Consider the following 25289-nt stretch of genomic DNA (forward strand, 5'->3'; position numbering starts at 1 on the left):
TGCTGTGTCCCTATGTACAAGGGACACAGCATCAGTCTCCTCTCCCTGACAGGATGTGGAGCTCTGTGTTTACACACAGAGCTCCACGTCCCTGCTCTAAAACTGCCGATCGCGGGTACCTGGCCGCCCGGCACGCGCATCGGCATTGCGGTGACGCGTTGGGCGCGTAAAAAGACGGCCTCCCGGATTTATAGAGCCACCTGGAGGCTGTCTTTTTACTATGGCCCGGGTCTGAAGTAGTTAAAAGGGTTGTAAAGGTAAAAAAAATAAAAAAAATCCCTAAATAGCTTCCTTTACCTTAGTGCAGTCCTCCTTCACTTACCTCATCCTTCGATTTTGCTTTTAAAGGTCCTTATTTCTTCTGAGAAATCCTCACTTCCTGTTCTTCTGTATGTAACTACACACAGTAATGCAAGGCTTTCTCCCTGGTGTGGAGAAAGCTTCTTGAGGGGGGAGGGGGGCGAGCAGGCAAGTCAGGACACTCTCTACTTTGCAGATAGAGAAAAGGAGCTGTGTGTTAGTGGCTGTCCTGACACTCCTGCTCGCCCCGTCCCCCCTCAAGAGGCTTTCTCCACACCAGGGAGAAATCCTCGCATTACTGTGTGTAGTCACAGACAAAAGAACAGGAAGTGAGGATTTCTCAGAAGAAATAAGGACATTTAAAAGAAAAATCGAAGGATGAGGTAAGTGAAGGAGGACTGCACTAAGGTAAATTAAGCTATTTAGGGAATTTTTTTTTTTTACCTTTATAACCCCTTTAACAAACTTATGAAAAAGTACCAGAAGATAAACTTCAAGCCTGGACATTCAGATTTCCATATGTTTTATCAATTTGACCAGACAAGTACAGAAAACACCAGCTGACCTGCTTTACAAAAGCAGACTTAATTTAGTACTATTGTTCTATCATATCATCTTTATTCAGACGTGAGTAATTTACCTAAACGCAAACACTTAAAGCAGAGTTCCACCCAAAAATGGAACTTCTGCTTTAAGTACAGGTGACCCTCTGACATGTCACATTTGGCATGTTATTTTTTTGGGGGAGGAGTGGGTAACCTATTTTTACAGGCACCCAGCTCCCACTTCCTTCCCTGGCTCCACAGTGCCGGAAGGCAGATCACCTCTCTTCCCTCCATACAATCTTCTAGGACATGCCCACAGTTAGAAAGCGCTTTGGAGAGGAGAGGGAGAGGAGCTAGGCTTCCTGCATCTGCATCGCTGGGCCGTGGGACAGGCGAGTGTCTGATTATTTTTTGTAGCTGCTGACTTTTAAATGGGTGGAACCCATGCTTTAAGTATGATTTCATTTTCTGTTGTAGGCTGACAACACACTGAATGTGTCATCGCTTCTCAATAATTTTTTTCTAAACTGAATTGATTCCCCATCCACATCTTTAAAACATATTGTTCTATAGTTCAAGATAAGAGCTGGTTTGTCTTAAGATAACAGGGGATAAGTGAACAACATACAGGACAGCTCTACAATTCTGACATGTTCTACAGATGTAACAAAATCCTCATCAATGGTATATATTATTGATGAAAAAAGGAGCAAACAAGAGTAGTTATGTAATTATTGATAGTTTACATCAGTAATATGCAATTAGCGCACCTCCAGCTATTGAAAAACTACAAGTCCCATCATGCCTCTGGGTGTCATGCTTGTAGCTGTCAGAGTCTTGCTATGCCTCATGGGATTTGTAGTTCTGCAACAGCTGGAGGTCCACTAATTGCATATCCCTGGTTTACATAAAGGGCATACATACCCTTCAACTATAATGGGGGCGGCACTCAGATCTCTGAAATCTGAAAACAAGCTAAGTAAGTGCATGGAGTACTAGTGCTGCATATGCTTGGTCAACTTGCATAGTATTTAGAAAGAAGTAAATAATCTATAAGAGCCATGTTAATTATGTCCTTACACATGGGATGAAGAGTAATGCTATTGAGCATTCATTTTCTTTAATGGAAAGATCTTTATATTCTTAACACTAAAGATTTCCTTTGCATGAAATCTTCCTTGTATCAGTAAAAGAGGAATATTCACTGCAACAAAATTCTCTTAAGGCTATAAATAGTGAGGAAATTGTAGATACCGTTTAAATTTCCGAGTTAATTTGCTCATTAAGTTCATTCCAAAGTTATTACCAAAGTCAGCTTTGTTTGTTATGCTTATACTCAGAGCTTTCTGATTGCTGCTAATGCTTCTTAAATGATGGATAAAACCATCCAATTGTTCTGAATTGAGCGGGGATTCTCCTTTAACAGATTGGCATATGGGAGCTAAACATCCCCAAGTGCTCAGTCTGTGTTTAAGTTGATTTTGGGTCCCTGACTGTAGCGGTTATGATGTCTTTATATACTACCAGAACAGTTAGTGCTTCATGGGCAGTGCATCACCAAGCCTCCATGATTCAGATCTGCAAGGCCGCAACCTGGTCTTCAGTACATAGATTCACTAAATTCTATCAGTTGGTTGTTAAAAGGCACAAAGGATATCTCCTTTGGGCGCAGTATGCTGCAGTATAGGTCCTCACGTCTGATAGCGCCCTACTTTGGTATCTCCCTCCCCTCATATGGCATTGCTTTGGAACATTCCACATAGTTATTACTATGCAGCTATGTGTCCTGTGATGTATGAAAAAGAAAAACAGGATTTTTATAACAGCTTACCTGTAAAATCCTTTTCTTCGAGTACATTATGGGATACAGAGCTCCCACCCCTCTTTTTGGGATACATATTGCTTTGCTACAAAAACTGAGGTACTCTATGTATGGGAGGGGTTATATAGGAGAGGGGACTTCCTATCTTGGGTGTTCCAGTGTCCATCACCTGAAGGTGGCCTATATACCAACATAGTTATTACTATGCAGCTCTGTGTCTCGTGATGTTCTCCAAGAAAATCATTTTAGAGGTAAGCTGTTATAAAAATCCTATTTTGCGGCGAAAGGGAGTTTAACAAGACACGTTGCCACTCATTAAAATAAGAAAAGAGGTTTAACCTTAAACTGCTGTGACGGTATGCGAAGTGCGATACATGATCATAGGTACATTTCACCTCACATACGTTCTATTATGAGAGACTGAACCGGAATCCGGTCCGGGTTTTACAGCCTCTGGGCCTGGCTAGGGTTCCGGTCTGGATGTTTGGGTCAACTGGAGTCCACAATCAGCTGGACTTTAAAAGACCAGGAAGAGAGCACAACAGGGCTCTGGCTTGAGACTCAGGAAGGGACCTGAGTGAGGGGAGCGCTGAATGTTGGACTAAAAAGAGGTTTGCTTTACTGCATGTTTTGTGGGTGACGGGGGCCAGCCCTGCACTCTATAGAGAGGAGACTATTTGTTTAGTTAGCGCCAGACGGCAAGGATTTAACTTATTGTTTTGTTTATTTTTAACTTGCAAACCATTTATAAATAAAACCTGGCATCCGCCAGACTTAAAAAGTAAGTGCCTGCTTGCGGACTATCATTCAGAAAAGGTGATCCCCACGAGCTAATCTCCCACACGTGGTGGAGAATGCGGGCACTTTTCTGAAAATGGAAGAAATGTTAAAGGCCCTGCTACAGGCCAATGCAGCCCAGCGGGAAACCAACCGCCAAGTCGCAGAGGGCGCTGCAGCACAACACGCTGCCCAGCAGGAGATGAAGCGACAGTTCGCCGAAGCTCTGGTGGAACTGAAAAAGGGGTCCGCACCTCCGGTGTTAGCGGAACCAAAGATTGTACGTGCCTTCTACCACCTGCAAAAGATGACACCGGCGGATGATGTTGAGGCGTACATGGCAACTTTCGAGAGAGTTGCTGACCGCGAAGGATGGCCAAAAGAGCAGTGGGCGGGACTCTTGGCCCCATTCCTAACAGGAGAACCCCAAAAGGCCTATTTTGACCTAGAACCAGATAAGGCCCAGGACTGAGATTTTAAAGACAGAAATACTCGCACGCTTGGGTGTCACCATGGCAGTCCGGGCCCAGCGTGTGCATCAGTGGTCCTATTCCAGCAACAAGCCACCCCGGTCACAAATGTTTGACCTGGTCCACCTCTCCAGGAAGTGGTTGCAGCCAGAGACTCTGACCAGCCCTCAGATTGTGGAGCGTGTGGTAATGGACCGGTACCTGCGTGTGCTCCCTGCTGCCCTGAGAAAGTGGGTCGGACAGGGGGACCCCAACACTGCACCCCAATGTTGATAGGGTAAGACGCATTTCTCTGTTTGCACAGGTCGCATGTGTTGCGACAGGTCAGAGATTTTACTCAAAAGTGTCAAGTGAGACCAGTTAGAGTCACAGGGTGGAATTTTCAACTGTTAGAAAGTTTAAAGTAACAAAGGTTAGGGTAGTGAGCCATATGCAAAGAAGGGCATTTCAGTATGCTGTGTCTCTAAATTTCAGCTAGAGTCTCTGGCAGGGTTGAGAGCAAAGCATTTCAAACTATTTGCGACTTTATTGGTACACTGCTGCCAGATTAGTAGGCTCGGTTGACGGGCCTGTACGTTTCTTGTTTGTTTCCCATACCGCAGCACTGCCTTTACAAATCGGCTACGGGTGCCAACACATTATTAACCACTTAAGCCCCGGACCAATATGCAGCTTAATGCCCAGAGGTGTTTTTACAATTTGGCACTGCGCTGCTTTAACTGGTAATTGCGCAGTCATGCAATGTTGTACCGAAACAAAACTTGCGTCCTTTTCTTCCCACAAATAGAGCTTTCTTTTGATGGTATTTGATTGCCTCTGCGATTTTTATTTTTTGCGATATAAACGGAAAAAGACCGTAATTTTGAAAAAAAAATGATTTTTCTTAAAACAAAAAGTAAAAAATATCGAATAAACTAAATTTTAGTCAAACATTTAGGCCAAAATGTATTCAGCCACGTCTTTAGTAAAAAAAAATCGCAATAAGCGTATATTTATTGGTTTTCGCAAAAGTTATAGCGTCTACAAACTAGGGTACATTTTCTGGAATTTACACAGCTTTTATTTTATGACTGCCTATCTCATTTCTTGAGGTTCTAAAAAGGCAGGGCAGTAAAAAAAAAAACCAAATGACCCCATTTTGGAAAGTAGACACCCCAAGGAAACTGCTGAGAGGCATGTTGAGTCCATTGAATATTTTTTTTTTTGTCCCAAGTGATTGAATAATGACAAAAAAAAAAATCAGTTCGTCATATTCCCGCAATTTGTGTCAAAATATTAAATATTCCATGGACTTGACATGCCTCTCAGTAAATAGCTTGGGTGTCTTCTTTCCAAAATGGGGTCATTTGGGGGGGTTTTGTGCTATTTTGGCATTTCATGGCCTTCGAAACCTTGATAGGTAGCGAGGAGTGAAATCAAAAATTTGTGCCCTTAGAAATGCTGAAGGCGGTGCCTGGTTTTTGGGGCCCCGTACGCGGCTAGGCTCCCAAAAAGTCCCAATCATGTGGTATCCCCGTATTCAGGAGAAGCAGCAGAATGTATTTTGGGTGTAATTCCACATATGCCCATGGCATGTGTGAGAAATATATAATTTAGTGACAACGTTTTGTAAATTTTTTTTTTTTTGGTCATTATTCAATCACTTGGGGCCAAAAAATTAAATATTCCATGGACTCAACATGCCTCTCAGAAAATAGCTTGGGGTGTCTTCTTTCCAAAATGGGGTCATTTGGGGGGGGTTGTGTGCCATCTTGGCATTTTATGGCCTTCAAAACAGTAATAGGTAGTGATAGCTAGTGAGGAGGGAAATCAAAATTGTATGCCGTTAGAAATCTTGAAGGCGGTGCTTGGTTTTCGGGGCCCCGTATGCGGCTAGGCTCACAAAAAGTCCCACACATGTGGTATCCCCGTACTCAGGAGAAGCAGCAGAATGTATTTTGGGGTGCGATTCCACATATAACCATGGCATGTGTGAGCAATATATCATTTAGTGACAACTTTGTGCAAAAAAAAATCAGTTTGTCATATTCTCGCAACTTGTGTCAATATAAAATATTCCATGGACTCGACATGCCTATCAGCAAATAGGTTGGGGTGTCTACTTTCCAAAATGGGGTCATTTGGTTTTTTTTTGTGCCATTTTGGCATTTTATGGCCTTCGAAACTGTGATAGGTAGTGAGGAGTGAAATCAAAAATTTACACCCTTAGAAAGCCTGAAGGCGGTGATTGGTTTTTGGGGTCCCGTACACGGCTAGGCTCCCAAAAAGTCTCACACATGTGGTATCCCCGTACTCAGGAGAAGCAGCAGAATGTATTTTGGGGTGTAATTTCACATATGCCCATGGCATGTTTGAGCAATATATCATTTAGTGACAACTTTACGCAAAAAAAAAAAAAAAAAAAAATTATTTTCCCCGCAACTTGGGTCAAAATATTAAATATTCTATGGACTCGAGATGCCTCTCAGCAAATAGCTTGGGGTGTCTACTTTCCAAAATGGGGTCATTTGGGGGGGTTTTGAATTGTCCTGGCATTTTATGCACAACATTTAGAAGCTTATGACACACATCACCCACTCTTCTAACCACTTGAAGAAAAAGCCCTTTCTGACACTGTTTACATAAAAACATTTTTTTTTTTTGCAAGAAAGTTAAGTTAAACCCCCAAACATTATATATTTTTTTAAAGCAAAGGCCCTTCAGATTAAAATGGTGGGTGTTGCAATTTTTTTTCCACACAGTATTTGCGCAGCGTTTTTTCAAACGCATTTTTTGGGGAGAAAATACTTTTTTTTATTTTAAAGCACTAAAACACACTATATTGCCCAAATTATTGATGAAATAAAAATGATGATCTTAGGCCGAGTACATGGATACCAAACACGACATACTTTAAAATTGCGCACAAACGCGCAGTGGCGACAAACTACATACATTTTTAAAAGCCTTTAAAAGCCTTTTCAGGTTACTACATTAGATTTACAGAGGCTAAAATGACTGCCCTCGATCTGCCCTTCGCGGTGATACCTCACATGCATGGTGCAATTGCTGTTTACATATGACTCCAGACCGACGCTTGCGTTCGCCTTTGCGCAAGAGCAGGGGGGGGGACATGGATGCTTATTTTTTTATATATTTATTTCGCTTTTTTTTATTGTATTTGTAAACTGTTCCTTCCATTTTATTTATTTTTTACCATTTTTATTGTTATCTCAGGGAATGAAAATATCCCTTATGATAGCAATAGTTAGTGACAGGTACTCTTTTTTAAAAAAAAAATGATTATGAATATTAGACCCTAGATCTTTCCTCTGCCCTCAAAGCATCTGACCACACCAAGATCGGTGTGATAAAATGCTTTCCCATTTTCCCAATGGTGCTGTTTATATCCGGGGGGGGGGGGGACATTCCCTCCCACTGAATGTAAAAGCAGTCTAGAGGCTAATTAGCCGCTAGGACTGCTTTTACATGAAAGCCGACCGCTGGCTGAAAAGAATGATACCAAGATGATGCCTAAAACCCGCAGGCATCATTCTGGTATAACCATTCAAATTCCAGCAACATACCAGTACGTTGATGGTTCTTGTTGGACATGTATTGTAATCTTTTTTTTCATGCAGCCTGTTGGCTGAACGAAAAAAAGATTGATCGGTGGGTATGCCCACCATTAGAATACCTCCCTTCATCCACCCACTTCTAATGATGGGCATACATGCACCATTTATATATGCCGAAGCATGGGGGCATCCTCCCGCAAAAAAGTTATGCCGCGTACACACGGTTGGACTTTTCTATGCCGTGTACACATGGTCAGACTTTTCCACGGGAAAGCCTCCGTAGGAATGTCAACCGTACGTACGCGGCATTAGGAGCAAAATCGCTCCTCCGCCCCTAATGCCCCCATGCTTCGGCATATATGCTCTTTTTTTTTTTTTTTTTTTTTTTAGGGGGACCCTGATGTAAAGGGGGACAGTGGACACTGATGTAAAAGGGGGTTGTGACGTGAAGGGGGAGCTGAGCACAGTGATGAAAACAGGGTGCTAAGATATGAAGGGTAGGCTGAAGACACCGATGTATAGGGGGGGTGGGGGCTGTGATGTAAAGGTGGATTAACTGTGGTGGTGAAATCACCTCCTACAGCGTTGGAGTCGCGGCTTTCTATATCGTGGGAGCAAACGCTGTTGCTGTCACGCTAAATAAATCCGCGCTGCAACTGAATGGCGTACCTGCTAAGCAAATGATGGTTAACATTAAAACAAAGTAACATTACAGCACAACAGTAAGATCATACCATACCTGCAAAGCAAATACCAAAAAAAAAACATAGTAAAAAATAAAACATTTAACGCAACATGTACCTAATATATATATATGCCAAAGCATGGGGGCATCCTCCCGCAAAAAAGTTATGCCGCGTACACACGGTCAGACTTTTCCACGGGCAAGCCTCCGTCGGAATTTCGACCGTATGTACGCAGCATAAAAAGTTATGCCGCATACACACGGTCAGACTTTTCCACGGGCAAGCCTCCGTAGGGATGTCGACCGTATATACGCGGCATTAGGAGCAAAATTGCTCCTCCGCCCCTAATGCCCCCATGCTTCGGCATATATGCTCTTTTTTTAACTGTGGTGGTGAAATCACCTCCTACAGCACTGGAGTCGCGGCTTTATATATCGTGGGAGCAAACGCTGTTGCTGTCAAGATAAATAAGTCCGCGCAACAGCTGAATGGCGTACCTGAAAACAGTAAAGTAAATTACATACCTGAAAAGCAAGCATGAAAAAACATAACAATAAAACTTTGCAGAACAGAATACAGTAAAAAAGAGCAGAACAATAGAGAGAGAATAGAGAGGGAGAGAACAATAAAACGACAACTATTTTTGTTTTTTTATTTTATATTTTTTTTGTGTTTTTATTTTTTACTTTTTTTTTAACACTTTTTTTTGTAACTGTAACTGTTGAACTTTCCGGATCCAGGTTTGGGTCTCTCAAAATGCGATGGCATCTTGGGAGACCCTGTGTAAGTGTGCCTAGCCTGTGAAATGTTTTACCCTACGCTAATACTTCACTCGTGTGTGGAAGCGTTCAAAACATTCACCAATACAAAGACCAGGATCGGCAGGACATTTGGGACAATAATAACGGGTGTCACGCCTAAATCCGCGCTTGGTACAGACTCGACATTTTCTTTGGGGTTTTTTTTGGGTAGGGGTACTCTCGAGGGCATACAAAAAATGCCTCTCATGCAGTCGGCTTACTGCATTTGGTTGGGGTTGGTGAGGTACAGTACCACCTGGATACAGGAGTTCTGTGATGATATCCCTCTGGAATTGAAGGAAGGATCCATTCTGTCCTGAAGCTTTGTATAAGACAAAAGCATTCAGTAGAGTCAATTGAAATAAATGTAGAGACACTTTTTTGTACCAGCGTCTCGCGTGAAGGGTGGTAAGAACGAAAACATTCCTATTGTCCCGCCACTTCACAGTGAGCACATTTTTACATCTGTAGCAGGCTCTCGCCCCCAGCCTAAGACGGGCATCTACAAGCCGCTGGGGAAAGCCCCGGCGATTAGGTCGCACAGTGCCACATGCTCCAATCTGATGATCAAACAAGTGACTAAAAAGTGGCACGCTGCTGTAAAAATTGTCCACATACAAGTGGTACCCCTTTCCGAATAAGGGTGACACCAAGTCCCAAACGATCTTGCCAGTGCTCCCCATGTAATCTGGGCATCCTTCCGGCTCTACCTCACTATCTTTGCCCTCATAAACCCTAAAGCTCCATGTGTAGCCCGTTGCCCTGTCACAGAGCTTATAGAGCTTGACCCCGTATCTGGCTTGCTTGCTGGGAAGGAACTGTTTGAAAGACAAGCGGCCAGAAAATTTAATCAGGGACTCATCAACGCATACAACCTGCTGGGGATTAAACAAGGCTACATAACGTTCGTTGAAATGGTTTATGAGGGGCCGAATTTTGTAGAGCCGGTCATATTCAGGGTCTCCACGTGGACGACAAAGTGCATTGTCACTGAAATGCAGGAACTGCAGGATCGCCTCGTATCGATTCCTGGCCATGTGAGCAGAGAACACGGACATATGGTCAATGGGATGTGTGGACCAATACATCCGCAACTTCGGAAATTGGTGTATGCCCATGTTGAGGGTAAGGCCCAGAAAGGTCTTAAATTCGGAAACCTCAAGAGGTTTCCATTCTTTGGCAAGGAGAGACTGGGGATTATCGGCGATGTAGGTACCAGCATATAAATTAGTCTGGTCCACAATAGATCTATAGAGATCTTCCGTGAAATACAGCGAATAAAAAATCAAGTGGCATAAAATTTGCTGTATCCACCCGAATACCGGGTTGGCCAGTGAATGGGGGAAGTACGGGTGCTGCAGAAGTGGTGGGGACTCAATCAGGATAGGCGAATTCTACAGGAAGGGCACTATGGGCACGACGGGCCTGTCTCTGTCTTCTTCTTGGTGGCAGCGGGACACTACTTGTGCTTGCCACCTCGCCAGCTTGAACTGCACTTATGGGACTCGCCACGTCACCACGTCTTACTGCAGTGCTGGATGAACGACCAGGGTGTACTAGGCCGCTGGTGCTTGCCAATCCACCAGAAGGAATAGCGGCGCTAGTACTTCTCTGCTCCATACAAGGGTCCTGCGGTTCTTGCTGCTCAACAACATCAGAACGGGGTCGGGTACGCCTGGCCTTAGCAGGGACCTCAACTTCGTCGTCAGAGCTATCCGACATGGAGTCGCTGTCGTAAACGGGTTCATATTCTGAGCCAGATTCTGACAGATGCGTGACCTCCTCTTCACTATCTGTCAAGCTCATGAACAAGTAGGCCTGTTCATCAGTGTACGTTCGCTTTGCCATTTTGGACTAAATTTAGTCGTACACTGGTGATGATTCACAGGTAAAAAAAGCACCTGACTATAGAAAAGCAAATGTAGAAAACGCTTAAAAAAAAACTGTTACGAACGCAGGGATCAGGCCTGTCTCTGCGAACGCTGCAGTTATGTGTGTTGTGTTTTTGAAGTGACAGTGATGGATCGATACTGCACTTGGGTGGGGTGGGCTGGGCAGAGGGGGAAAACGCAGGTGCTAGCAGGTATCTGGGCTGATTCCGTTTAACAATGCATTTTGGGTACCCTAAACTGCTGGGTACGCTAGTATAGATCTAATCAGATATCGATCCGTTCAGATACTATACCACTAAGGGGGGTGTATGCTTTGCGAGTGGGTGTAAGCGGTACTGGCACTAACCTAACGCTGCCTGGGGTGAAGCAGACCCTGACTGACGCTAAAATGTAATTTATATCACCCGCCGGGCGATCAGGGGGTTAAACCTTTATTGGGTTATATACGGCGGGTGCCCCGATGCTATAAACAGCAAACTAACTAACAAGCGTCAACCGTAACACTTACACGGTGATCACTGGTGAAAGGGTTAACTAGGGGGCAATCAGGGGGTTAAAACCTTTATTAGTTAATACATGGGGGTACCTGACGCTTTCTAAAAGCCTGGCTAACCTAAAATAACAAAATAACTAACTGGCTAACCCGCGTCACCAGTGACACTTATACAGTGATCACTGGTGAAAGGGTTAACGCTAGGGGCAATCAGGGGTTAAAACCTTTATTTATGGGGGTACCTAACGCTATATAAACCTGGCGGCGAACCTAAAAAAAAAACTAGCTACCTAGTGACACTAATACAGCGATCAGAGAACCGATCGCTTAGTGACACTGGCAATAGGGGGTGAAAGGGTTAATTAGGGTGGTGATCAAGGGGTTAAACCTTTATTAGGGGGGGGTAGGGGGTCTAAAGCTAATGTCCCTAACACTTTTTTCTGTCACAAATGACACTAATTGCAGTGATCAGAAAATAAATGATCACTGCAATAGTGACACTGTGACAGTTGGCTGGGGGGGGGGTGATCAGCGGTGACTGGGGGGGGGGGGGGTTGTGTGCCTATGTGTAACGTGTCAGTGTTGTGTTTGGTGCAACTCACGTTACAGATGTCCTCTCTCCTCTGGATCCAGACGAAAAAGACCCACACGAGGAGAGAGGACATCACTTCCCCTTCCTGTGTTTACACTTAACACAGAAAGGGGCTGAGCAGGACGCCCATTGACTGGGAGCAATCGAGAGGGGGTGGCTGGAATCGAATAGCCGCCCCTTCATCCCGGATCGCTCGCAACCACTTACCGACCGCCGCACGGAGCGGGGTGGGGGGGGGTGGACCCCCGACCCGCGAATAGGCAAGGACGTATATATACGCCCATCTGCCTGTCCGTGCCATTTTGCGGACGTATATAGTCGTGCGGCGGGCGTTAAGTGGTTAATGGCACCCCGAATGCAGATTGCAAATGCAGTGCATTGTACCGCAGTGTTTTGAAAATTAGTGCATACACTTCTTTTTTGCGATCCAGTGTGATTTGTAACCCGTTCAAATGAATGGGCTGCAGAAATGCGCCTCACTGAATCGCACAGGAATGGCGTTCCTGTGCGATTCAGGTGTGAGCCAGCCCTTAGTCATGATAAATATGCTGAAAAGCAAGCCCTAAGCACCAGTCTCCCAAGTACACTGGAGGGTGGAGAGTAAAGAGAAAATATGGTTCCAAAGCCTTACATGCTGATTACAAGCAAATACAGTGGGGATAGAAAGTTTGGGCACCCCAGGTAAAAATTTGTATTAATGTGCATAACAAAGCCAAGGAAAGATGGAAAAATCTCCAAAAAGGCATCAAATTACAGATTAGACATTCTTATAATATGTCAGAAAAAGTTAGATTTTATTTCCATCATTTACACTTTCAAAATTACAGAAAACAAAAAAATGGCGTCTGCAAAAGTTTGGGCACCCTGCAGAATTTATAGCATGCACTGCCCCCTTTGTTTTTTTGGTTCCCATCGCCGCTGCAGTACAGACCAGGACAACACTATATGCCTGCATGAGGACATCTCGTCGTCTCCGGGATCCCCGCGGATGAATTCCCTTTCAATCTTGTTATGCTTCTACCCACACCAGTATTGTGAGTAGGTTATCTACATGTTGTAACTTTTTTCCAATATTAAATTCACCTGCTACGCTTAGAAGGCGCTGCATTGTGTCTTTTCTTTCTCTTTCCCCTTTGCAAAGCCGAGACCTGCCAGTGTCATGGATTGTTCTCAATCATCGTCTGGGAGGACCAGGTGATGTCAATCTCAAAGGTTTTAAATGCCCAGACTCATCTGACCTTGCCCCAAACAATCAGCACCATGGGTTCTTCTAAGCAGTTGTCTAGAAAACTGAAACTGAAAAAAGTGGACGCTCACAAAGCTGGAGAAGGCTAAAAGAAGATAGCAAAGCGTTTTCAGATGTTAATATCCTCTGTTTGAAATGTAATTAAGAAATGGCAGTCATCAGGAACAGTGGAAGTTAAAGCAAGATCTGGAAGACCAAGAAAAATGCCAGACAGAACAGCTCGCAGGATTGTGAGAAAAGCAATTCAAAGCCCACGTTTGACTGCACGATCCCTCCAGAAAGATCTGGCAGACACTGGAGTTGTGGTACACTATTCCACTATAAAGAGATACTTGTACAAATATGGTCTTCATGGAAGAGAGTCATCAGAAGAAAACCTCTTCTACGTCCTCACCACAAAAATCAGCGTTTGAACTTTGCAAATGAACATATAGACAAGCCTGATGCATTTTGGAAACAAGTTCTGAGGACCGATGAGGTTAAAATATAACTTTTTGGCCGGAATGAGCAAAGATACGTTTGGAGAAGCAAGGGCACAGAATTTAATGAAAAGAACCTCTGTCCAACTGTTAAGCATGGGGGTGGATCAATCATGCTTTGGGGTTGTATTGCAGCCAGTGGCACAGGGAACATTTCACGAGTAGAAGGAAAAATAGATTCAATAAAGTTTCAGCAAATTTTGGATGGTAAATTGATGCCATCTGTGAAAAACTGAAGTTAAAGAGAGGATGGCTTCTACAAATGGATAATGATCCTAAACACACCTCAAAATCCACGGGGGATTACATCAATAGGTGTAAACTGAAGGTTTTGCCATGGCCTTCACAATCTCCTGACCTCAACATAATAGAAAATCTATGGATAGACCTTAAAAGAGCAGTGCTTGACAGACAGCCCAGAAGTCTCAAAGAACTGGAAGACTTGTAAGGAAGAATGGGCAAAGATACCTCAAAAAAGAATTGAAAGACGCTTGGCTGGCTACAAAAAGCGTTTACAAGCTGTGATACTTGCCAAAGGGGGCAGTACAAGATATTAACTCTGCAGGGTGCCCAAACTTTTGCAGACGCCATTTTTTTGTTTTCTGTAATTTTAAAAGTGTAAATGATGGAAATAAAATCTAACTGTTTTTTGACATATTATAAGAATGTCCAATCTGTAATTTGATGCCTTTTGGAGATTATTCCATCTTTCCTTGGCTTCGATATGCACATTAATACAAATTTTTACCTGGGGTGCCCAAACATTCGATCCCCACTGTATGTGCAGGGAGAGCGTGAAACAGTGTTTGTCTACATTTATTTATTTATTTAAATGCTTATTGGGAGCGCAGTCATTACCTGAAGGCCTCGATGCGCTCACATTGGCTGGCAAACCAAGCTTCACAACATACTAGGGGCTTTTTAGAGAACCCGGGCTAGTAAATTGGGGCATAGCTGCTGCATGCAGCTCCAAGTCTAGGCATATGCAGACAAAGTTAACTAGGACACAGATATCATCCTTAAATTTAGGAGTTATCGGTATATTGGCAGATTAGCAGTCTTCCTGTACTAACTCCTTTAATAAAGATAAGGTACAAACTTCCTCATGCTGTAGCCCCAGGGAGAAGGCATTGAAGCAAGCTTGTGGACCCTTCTACTGAGTCAGCTATCATGGTTGCAATTTTTCCCCATAAACTCAGATTTAGTTGCAAAGAATTCCTTCCCAGATAAAACCAAAGGAAGGAGTTAAAAGGTGACTGAATAGTGCTGAGGCTCAGGCTGTCAGTTTTCTTAGGACACTAGCAAAAAAACTCGGGCCTGGTATGAATAGGGGGTTATACTGGGCTGTTTGCCAGTATCCAATCGCTTGAAGGCAGCTGCATACACCAATGTTCCTGAAGATTTCACCCTTTGCTTCTAAATGTAAAAGTAAGAAACGAGATTATGACATATCTATATATATCTATCTATCTATCTATATATATATATATATAAAAAAATAAAAAAAAGCATTATACCAGTCTTCTTACCTTGTGTAATAACGCCATAGATGTATCCTTAATCAAAGTTTTGGTTTTCTCTCCAAGTATTGAAATAAATGTTTTGGTTTCTGCCATTATCTTTTCATCGTGCAACTAGAAAAGAAAATAACGGTTATGAATATTAAGCACAAGTCTTGAGTCACTGCTTTCCATTTCATGGATAACTATGGATAGCGACTAGTGAATAATGAGCATCCCTACAAAGCAGCCCATTCCCCAACATCTCAACTAGTAGGGGATGAGTGTGAGAATTTATCAGTATAGGGGTTGGACTGAAGTTCAAGCACTGAAACACAATGGCTCTAATAAAGCATAAGTTCAAAAGTAAACCTTTATCAATGCGCACATTTTGTTGATTTTTTCTGAAGAACAATGAAATTTAAACAACGAGTGAACAAAGAAGCTACATTTTTTCTGACTATTCAAAACCCGCAATGTTAGCAAGGCCTCAGAACAGGTTTCGAGATCTTAGCATAATGGCATACAAAATTATATCTAGGGCTGCAACTAACAATTATTTTCATAATTAGTTGGTTGATTTTTTTTTTTTTTTTATCGGACTAATCAAAAGTAGCAGGAAGGAACACCCACTATTACGAGTCTGCTCTCACTCGTAGGATCACCAGGAGGAATCAATTGTCATTTGCCCTCTGTTCTGCTTGCAGTGAGGTTTGAAGCACCTGCTGCCAGAGGAAGGTTAGGTAGTCCAGCCAGCGATATTCCAGCCTCCTACATACAGCCGGACATCCAGTAGGACTCTGCACCCCCAGCGCGGACTCCTAACTCTCACTCCTAGGGCCAGACAGGCAGGGGTCTCCTCAGCCAGGATCCAGGACAGCTACTCTTCCTCCACCTTTGGCCTCCCTCTTTCCTCCCCAACATCATCAAGGTAAGGCCTTTTTTCGTTCAGGCCTATCCACCTCCCCTTGGGCTAATTCGCGACCGTCCTTTTCAGGATAAGCCGCGGCCCAACAAAGGGGATGATAACGGATAGATCTTCCATCCCCCACACTCCCTGCCGCGATCGGGGCATGCCCGCTGCCTCCATTCCTCAATCCCACCTCGGCCTGAACAATTCTGCGGCAAGCTTGCGGCGACCGCATTTAGAAAAAAAATTCCGCGGCCTAGCGGTGCACCGCACTTGCTCCTCACAAACCCCCTCAAACTTCACTAAACCACCCCTGCCCCTGGAGGATCTCTACCATCGCCCCTTGGTGCCCCAGAGCCCCCTCCTCCCTACAACCGGGCCTCACCCAGCTGCACAGCCCCCGGCTCGGGCCTAGCCCCGTCGGTAGCCATGTTGCTACACCCCAGCAACTGTGATATTGCTGGGACATAGCCCCACTCCCCTTCCCCAGCCCTAAAGCTGGGATTTGGCTCCCACCCCCACATCCTCAGGTCCAACAGCTCCAATTCCAGGGTCCGCCACCATTTAGTGTTTGATCCAGGGCTCCCCGATCGCCCTTGTGGGATCAGGAAGGAATTTTTTTCCCCGGTCACGGCAGATTGGCATAGCACGGCCAGGGTTTTTTCGCCTTCCTCTGGATCAAACGGGGAGGAAGATTTGCCGAGGTGATCTGCGATTTGGAAATCGCCCTTCCCATCATCATTGAATACCTCCCCGATCAATTATCACTTTCCCCGGCGTTTTTCTGCGATTATGTCTAATCTGAGATACTCTGCAGAAATCATTTGGGGTCTAAAGCCATTCGCCTCAATATTACCAGCCGTCACCAAAAAAGCGACCGTCCTTTTCAGGATAAGCCGCGGCCCAACAAAGGGGATGATAACGGATAGATCTTCCATCCCCCACACTCCCTGCCGCGATCGGGGCATGCCCGCTGCCTCCATTCCTCAATCCCACCTCGGCCTGAACAATTCTGCGGCAAGCTTGCGGCGACCGCATTTAGAAAAAAAATTCCGCGGCCTAGCGGTGCACCGCACTTGCTCCTCACAAACCCCCTCAAACTTCACTAAACCACCCCTGCCCCTGGAGGATCTCTACCATCGCCCCTTGGTGCCCCAGAGCCCCCTCCTCCCTACAACCGGGCCTCACCCAGCTGCACAGCCCCCGGCTCGGGCCTAGCCCCGTCGGTAGCCATGTTGCTACACCCCAGCAACTGTGATATTGCTGGGACATAGCCCCACTCCCCTTCCCCAGCCCTAAAGCTGGGATTTGGCTCCCACCCCCACATCCTCAGGTCCAACAGCTCCAATTCCAGGGTCCGCCACCATTTAGTGTTTGATCCAGGGCTCCCCGATCGCCCTTGTGGGATCAGGAAGGAATTTTTTTCCCCGGTCACGGCAGATTGGCATAGCACGGCCAGGGTTTTTTCGCCTTCCTCTGGATCAAACGGGGAGGAAGATTTGCCGAGGTGATCTGCGATTTGGAAATCGCCCTTCCCATCATCATTGAATACCTCCCCGATCAATTATCACTTTCCCCGGCGTTTTTCTGCGATTATGTCTAATCTGAGATACTCTGCAGAAATCATTTGGGGTCTAAAGCCATTCGCCTCAATATTACCAGCCGTCACCAAAAAAGCTCTAAGGAATGAGCAACTGTTAAGAATCAATCGACGATCGACAGTCAAAAATTACACGCATTTACCCCAACCTAAGCACATATCATGCGCTTTGGTCAATACAAGGTCAGCAGTAAAACACTGACAAGAAATTCATGATTTCATTCTACAAAACGATTTAGACTGCCTTTTTATCCCAGAAAGCTGGCTCACAGCTGACTAACGCCATTCTAGGACAATTGGTGCCAGAGAATTATCGGATTCTAACAGAAAACAGAGTGGGGCAAGGAGGAGAAGGCCTGGCGGTGATCCACAAGACTCACCTCTCGATCACTAAACCAGGCCTTCAGGACTCACTTCCATTTATGGAAACCCTCACTCTGCAACTGCAAACAAATCCCCAGGACACTGTTCACATACTCCTGTGCTATAGACCACCGGGTCCAAAAACGCACCTGCCCATGTCATTGACACAGTTCATCTCCACCTATACCCTAAACACCAAACATCTCCTGCTGCTCGGGGATTTTACCTCTGGGCCAACTCCTCACAGGACCCCGTCGCCAACGCCTGCATTGACCACTTGAAAGGATTAGGTCTGCAGCAACTAGTATGTGGGCCCACACATGCTTCAGGTCACACGCTCAATCTAATTTTCAGACAAGATCTGGAAATCAATATTCTGGAAAATGAGCCGCAACCATGGACTGATCACCATGCCATTAAATTCACAATCAACAAACGCCCCCTCAAAAAAACGGTAAAAACGGTGACAACACACTGGACTAGATCTCAGAAGAAGCTCCACTCGGAACTCTTCAAAACTACATTAGGGAACAAAATAAAAACAATCCAACTACATCAAACCACAGAAACTCCGACTTCGTAGCGCCAAAACGCACAACGTGCATCCGGAAAAACAACTCCAGCTGGTTTAACGACCAGCTGTCTTTGCTAAAGCAAAAGCGCAGAAGAGCAGAAGCAGCCTGGAAAAGAAGCTCTTCAGAGGAAAACCACACCATTTATAAGATAATAACCAAAAAATACCATAAAGAAATCTATTGCCAAAAAAAAAAAAAAAATTCCAACATTATCACCAATGCCCTAAACCGCCCCCGTGAACTCTTCAATCTAGTTACCAAGACCATGAACCCAGTCTGTCTAGAAGCCCCTAATTCCGATTCACAAGAATTTTGCAACGAATTATCGGATTATTTCATCAACAAAATTGAAAGAATCCGTGAAAGTATTCAGCAAAATACAACCTCCATCTACCTCCCCCCCCTAAATCACAAACCTAATACCCACATAATTCCGCCACAATCACCTAACTTCACTCTAAAGCCCATTTCCATCGAGGCCACTAAAAATATCATTAGGACTCTGCGAAATAGCACAGCGCCCAATGATATCACTCCCACCAAACTGCTGAAAGAATGTGCCGATATTTTGGCTCCAGCTATCATGCAGCTCATAAACCAGTCATTCAAGGAGGGTGTGGTGCCACCCTTGCGGAAACAAGGTATAATCAAACCAATTCTAAAAAAGAAACCCCCTGGACCCCAAAGACCCTAACCAACATCGCCCCATAACAGGCCTAAATGTCTTCTCCAAGGTAATGGAGAAAGAAGTTGTACAACAGCTACAACATCACTTAGACACCCATAAATTACTTGACCAATTCCAGTCCGGTTTCCGTTCCGGTCACGTGACAGAAACAGCACTGCTCAAAATATGGGATGACGCTCTAGAGGCCGCAGACAAAGGAGAATCTTGTCTTCTAGTACTGCTGGACCTAAGCGCAGCTTTTGATACGGTAGACCACAAATTATTGCTGACACGGCTAGTTGAAGTAGCCGGAGTTGCGGAATGTGATTTATCGTGGTTCTCCTCCTCCTTGGAACACCGATCACAAATAGTGAAATTGGGCCCTTTCACTTCTGTAAAATGCATGGTGTTACTTTACCACTCTTATGCAGATGACACACAACTATATTTTCGCATCTGCAACAAAAAGGATCATTATCTCGGACTAGAGAAATGCCTTTCTTTGATAGAAAAGTGGATGACAAAGAGTTACCTTAAACTCAGTGGCTCAAAAACAGAACTTCTCCTGTTTCAGGCCAATCGGAAGATTCATCCCGCAACAACATTGACGCCCCGCCCATTCTGGGTCAATTCATCACCACCAGCACCAAAGTCAAAAGTTATCTTCGACACCTACATGACAATGGATGCACAAATAGGGTCAGTAGTCAGCGGATCGCACCATCTGCTGCGCCTGCTACGTAGACTCACTCCCTTTATCCCAAAAAAAAGACATAGCAGTCGTAGTGGGGACACTTAACTTCAGACTTGACTATGCAAATGCCCTCCATCTTGGATTCCCAAAATACCAAATCACTTGTCTGCAAGTCGTTTAAATTACGGCCGCTCGACTTGTGACTGGGAAAAAAACCATAGGAATCAATCTCACCTTCGTTGAGATCCCTTCATTGGTTGCACGTAAAAGACAGAATCACTTTCAAAGCACTCTGTCCAAGGCATAAGTGTATTCTGGGAAATGCCCCCCAATATCTATGCGAGAAACTAAAAGCTCACAACACCAATCGCATTCTGCGATCCACCAACCAAAATCTACTCCAGATACCCAAAGCCAGATACAAGTCCAAAGGAGAACGAAGATTTGCGGTCCAAGGACCCAGACTATGGAACGCTCTACCAACCACCATCCGATTGGAGGTAAACCACCTGGCCTTCAGGAGAAAGATCAAGACCCATCTCTTCTGAGGGCCCAGGGAATGGATACCAAGTGCCCAGAGGCGATTCAGTTCGCATGTGTTGCGCTATACACGTTTCTCACTCACTCAAAACAAACTAAAACAAAGTTTGGTGTAATTGAGTTATTACGTAAAGTTTAAAAAAAATAAAAAATAAATATTTTCTTGAATATTTATATGAAATGGTAAATATAAATAAGAAGCTATCCGATTAGGGGGACAAAATATCTAATCCACTCTGAGAATTTAAAGAGATTTGTATACTATTTGGTTGAATCTGGTACAGATAATCAGACTCTGAGATAAAAAAAAAAAAAATTTAAAGAGGAAAAAAAAAAGAAGACCTTAACCACTTCCCGCCCGGTCCATAGGGGATTTACGTCCGGGAAGTGGTTCTGAAATCCTGACTGGACGTCTATGGACGTCCTGCAGGATTTCATGCCCCGCGCTGCGATGCGGCGGAGGATCTTTACCAAGTGATCAGCCGTGTCCAACCACGGCTGATCACGATGTAAACAGGAAGAGCCGTTGATGGCTCTTCCTCACTCGCGTCTGATAGACACGAGTAGAGGAGAGCTGATCGGCGGCTCTCCTGACAGGGGGTTCGCGCTGATTGTTCATCAGCGCAGCCCCCCTTCGGATCGCCACACTGGACCACCAGGGAAGGGCAAAAAAAAAAAGCAGTAAATAAAATAAAAAAATGCCAATCAGTGCCCACAAATGGGCACTGACTGGCAACATGGATACATCAGTGCCACCCCACAGTGTCCATCAGTGCCACCCCACAGTGTCCACCTATCAGTGCCCATCTGTGCCACCAAGTACCAATCAGTGCCACCCATAAGTGCCGCCCATGAGTGCCCATCAGTACTACCTCATCGATGTCCATCAGTGCCATCTCATCGGTGCCCATCAGTGCGGCCATATCAGTGCGGCACTGATGATTGGCTTGGGCGGGAAGGTGCGTAAGTGCCTGGTATGGAAGTGGTTGACCACTTCCATACCAGGCAATTACGCACCTTCCTGCCCAAGCCAATTTTCAGCTTTCAGCGCTGTCGCAATTTGAATGAAAATTGCGCGGTCATGCTACACTGTACCCAAACAATTTTTTTATCATTTTGTTCCCACAAATAGAGCGTTCTTTTGGTGGTATTTGATCACCTCTGCGATTTTTATTTTTTGCGCAACAAAAAAAAGACTGAAAATTTTGAAAAAAAGGTATTTATTTTTTTCTGTTAATTTTTTTGTAAATAAGTTTTCTTCTTCAATTACAGGCACTGATGGGCACCGATGAGGTGGCACTGACAGGCGGTGCTGGTATGCGGCACTGATGGGCACTCATAGGCGGCACTGGGCATGGATGGGTACTGAGAGGTGGCACTGATGGACACTGAGGGGTGGCACTGATGGCATTGCTGGGCATCACTTTTATCCCATATTATGCAAGTCAGTGCCCATGTTGCCAGTCAGTGCCCATTTGTGAGCACTGAGTGGCATCTATTGTTCTTTTTTTTCCCTGTTTTTATATTGTTGCCCTCTTCCCTGGTGATCCAGTGTGGGCTTCCCTGGTGGTCCAGTGTGGGCATCAGCGCGATCGGCTCTCCTCTACTCGCATCTGTCAGACGCGAGTGAGGAAGAGCCGATCAACGGCTCTTCCTGTTTACATTGTGATCAGCCGTGATTGGACACGGCTGATCACTGATCTGCCGGAGGCTCTTTACCGAGATCAGAGATACAGGGTGTCAGATTGACACTCCGCATCACCGATCGTCGTGCTGCGCATGCCCCCATGGGCGTGCGCCGGCATGTTATCCTGCAGGACGTCAATAGACATCCAGTCAGGATTTCACAACCACTTCCCGGACGTCAATTGACTATTGACCGGGTGGGAAGTGGTTAACCACTTCAGCCCCGGAAGGTTTTACCCCCTTAATGACCAGAGTACTTTTTGCGAATTGCCACTGCGCTGCTTTAACTGGGTCATGCAATGCTGTACCCAAACAAAATGTGCATCTTTTTCTCCCACAAATAGAGCTTTCTTTTGGTGGTAATGATCACCTCAATGATTTTAATTTTTTTTTGCAATAAAAATATCCAACAAAAAAAAATGTTTTCATACATTTAGGCCAAAATGTATTCAGACGCACGTCTTGGGTACAAAAAATAAATAAAAAAATTCAATAAGCGTATATTTATTGGTTTGCGCAACATTTATAGCGTCTACAAACTATGGTACATTTACTGGAATTTACGCAGCTTTTAGTTTATGACTGCCTATTTAATTTCTTGAGGTGCTAAAATGGCAGTAAAAAAACTCTCCAAATTACCCTTTTTGAAAAGTAGACACCCCAAGGAGTTTGCTGAGAGGCATGTTAAGCCCATTAAATAATAGGATTTTTATAACAACTTGCCTATAAAATCTTTTTCTTGGAGTACATCACGGAACACAGAGCAGCTATAGTAATTACTATGTGGTTTATATGCCACCTATTAGGTGAATGGACACTGGAGCACTCAAAAAGACAGGAAGTCCTCCTCTATATAACCCTTCCCACACAGGGAGTACCTCAGTTTTTGTAGCAAAAAATAAAAATAAATTATATATATATATATATATATATATATATATATATATATATATATATAAAAAGATTGGGGTGATCAGACTCCAGCGGTAGGTGCGTTTTTAGTGAGTACGCCAGTCCAGAACTGAATTTTTAAGGGCCTGGTAGCCCACTTTTATTTAAAAGCACAAAAGTTCACAAATACATCAACAGCCCTCACAGGGGGGTTCCACCATTACTGTATCTTGCATACTTAACACTTTAGCCTCCTGGCTTTCATTTTTGCCATCCGGCTGTTTCAGGCCTTTAGCCTAGGCCTTAGGTTTGCTCCTCACAACAGAGTTTCCTTGAGGTAAGCTCTTAAGCTCTCTCCTAGCATATTCCTGACCAGCGCCTTGCTGCTCAATCATCAATGACATTGACTTCCTGCAGACATGCATACTCTGGCTGCACCCATGCAGCCTCTGACTCCTCTCAGAGGGATGGGAGTTCACGTGACTCCCAGGCACAGGCTTCCTGTCTGTTGGGTGGGGCCCTAAGCCATAGTCAGGTCAGAACTAAATAGCCCAACACACAGCTGTGCAATCAGGATGTCTTTCTCTACAAAATCTGACGTAAACCAACACTCTTTAAAGTTGCACAGGGTCCCACCGCCACAATATATATCCCCCAATAAGAGGGGAGGGACCTCTGTGTCCCGTGATGTACAAGGATTTTACAGGTAAGACGTTATAAAAATCCTATTTTCTTTAATCGTACATCACGGGACACAGAGCAGCCATAGTAATTACTATGTGGGATGTCCCGAAGCAATGCCATCTGAGGGGAGGGAGACACAAATCAAAGCAGATCGCCATCAGACGTGAGGACCTATACTGCTGCCTGCAGTACACTGCGCTCAAAGGGGGCATCCTCTTGCCATCTTACATCCACCTGATAGAATTGTTTTAATGTATGCACTGACGACCAAGTAGCGGCGGTGCAAATATGAGTCAGAGGCTTGGTGATGCACTGCCTATGAAGCACTGACTGCCCTGGTAGAGTGTGCTTTAACTTGAAAAGACAGAACCCTTCTTTTCAAACCACAAGCCTGAATAATAACCTGACAAATCCATTTTGAATAGTTGATTTAGACGCTGCCTGCCTTTTTCTGGGGCCTTCTGGCAGCTCAAACCATCTGCTGCGCCTACTACGCAGACTTATTCCATTTATCCCCAAAGAGGACATAGCAGTCGTGGTGGGAACAATTGTGAACTCCAGATTGGACTATGCTAATGCCCTTTACCTGGGACTCCCAAAGTACCAAATCGCTCGCCTGCAAGTCATACAAAATACGGCCGCCAGACTTGTGACTGGGAAAAAAACATGGGAATCAATTTCACCTTCGCTGAGAACCCTTCACTGGTTGCCAGTAAAGGACAGAATTGCTTTTAAAGCACTCTGTCTGACACATAAGTGCATCCATGGGAAGGCTCCGCAATATCTTTGCGACAAGATAAAAGCTCACAACGCCAATCGCATTCTGCGATCCACCAACCAAAATCTGCTTCAGATACCCAAAGCCAAATTCAAGTCCAAAGGAGAAAGAAGATTTGCGCTCCAAGGTCCCAGACTATGGAATTCTTTACCAACCAGCATTCGGTTGGAGGAAAACCACCTGACCTTCAGAAGAAAGATCAAAACTCATCTCTTTTGATATCAAGAGAGACAGGAACAACGAGCGCCCAGAGGCGATTTAGTTTGCATGTGCTGCGCTATATAAGTTTTTCATTCATTCATTCAAACAAAACATCAGTTTTCCGTATCTGATCTGTTGCTTTCAGATAGGCCTTGACTGCTCTCATTACATCTAGAGAATGGAACAATTTTTCATCTGCAGAACGAGGTTCTGGAAAAAAGGAAGGCAGGGAGGCATCCTGATTCAGATGAAAACCTGACACTACTTTAGGCAGAAAGGTTGGGTGAGAATGCAACACCACCTTGTTCTTATGAATAATTAAGTATGGCTCTTTACAAGAAAAAACAGCAGCCAATTCTGATACCCTTCTTGCAGGGGAACTAAGAACACCAATTTCCGTGTCAAAAGAAGCAAAGGAATATTGCGATTTGGCTTGTTAAACCGACAAAACTAAATTCAAATCCCTTGGGCACAAGGGTGTTTTAACTGGTGGAGTTATATATGTTACCCCTTGTATAAAAGCCATGATCAAAGAATGAGAA

At 44.5% G+C, this 25289-nt stretch overlaps 1 protein-coding gene across 1 annotated transcript in view; it reads right to left on the reverse strand.

Annotated features, from left to right (window-relative positions):
• The window catches only part of KNTC1 (kinetochore associated 1), a 552295-nt gene that overhangs the window by 256340 nt on the left and 270666 nt on the right, over positions 1 to 25289 (reverse strand). Inside the window, exon 40 of the mRNA XM_040347334.1 lies at positions 15189 to 15293. Within this exon, the coding sequence (XP_040203268.1) occupies positions 15189 to 15293 (105 nt within the window). The remainder of the gene's footprint in view (positions 1 to 15188; positions 15294 to 25289) is intronic.

Source organism: Rana temporaria, chromosome 1 (assembly GCF_905171775.1).
Source record: "Rana temporaria chromosome 1, aRanTem1.1, whole genome shotgun sequence".
Lineage (NCBI taxonomy): Eukaryota > Metazoa > Chordata > Amphibia > Anura > Ranidae > Rana > Rana temporaria.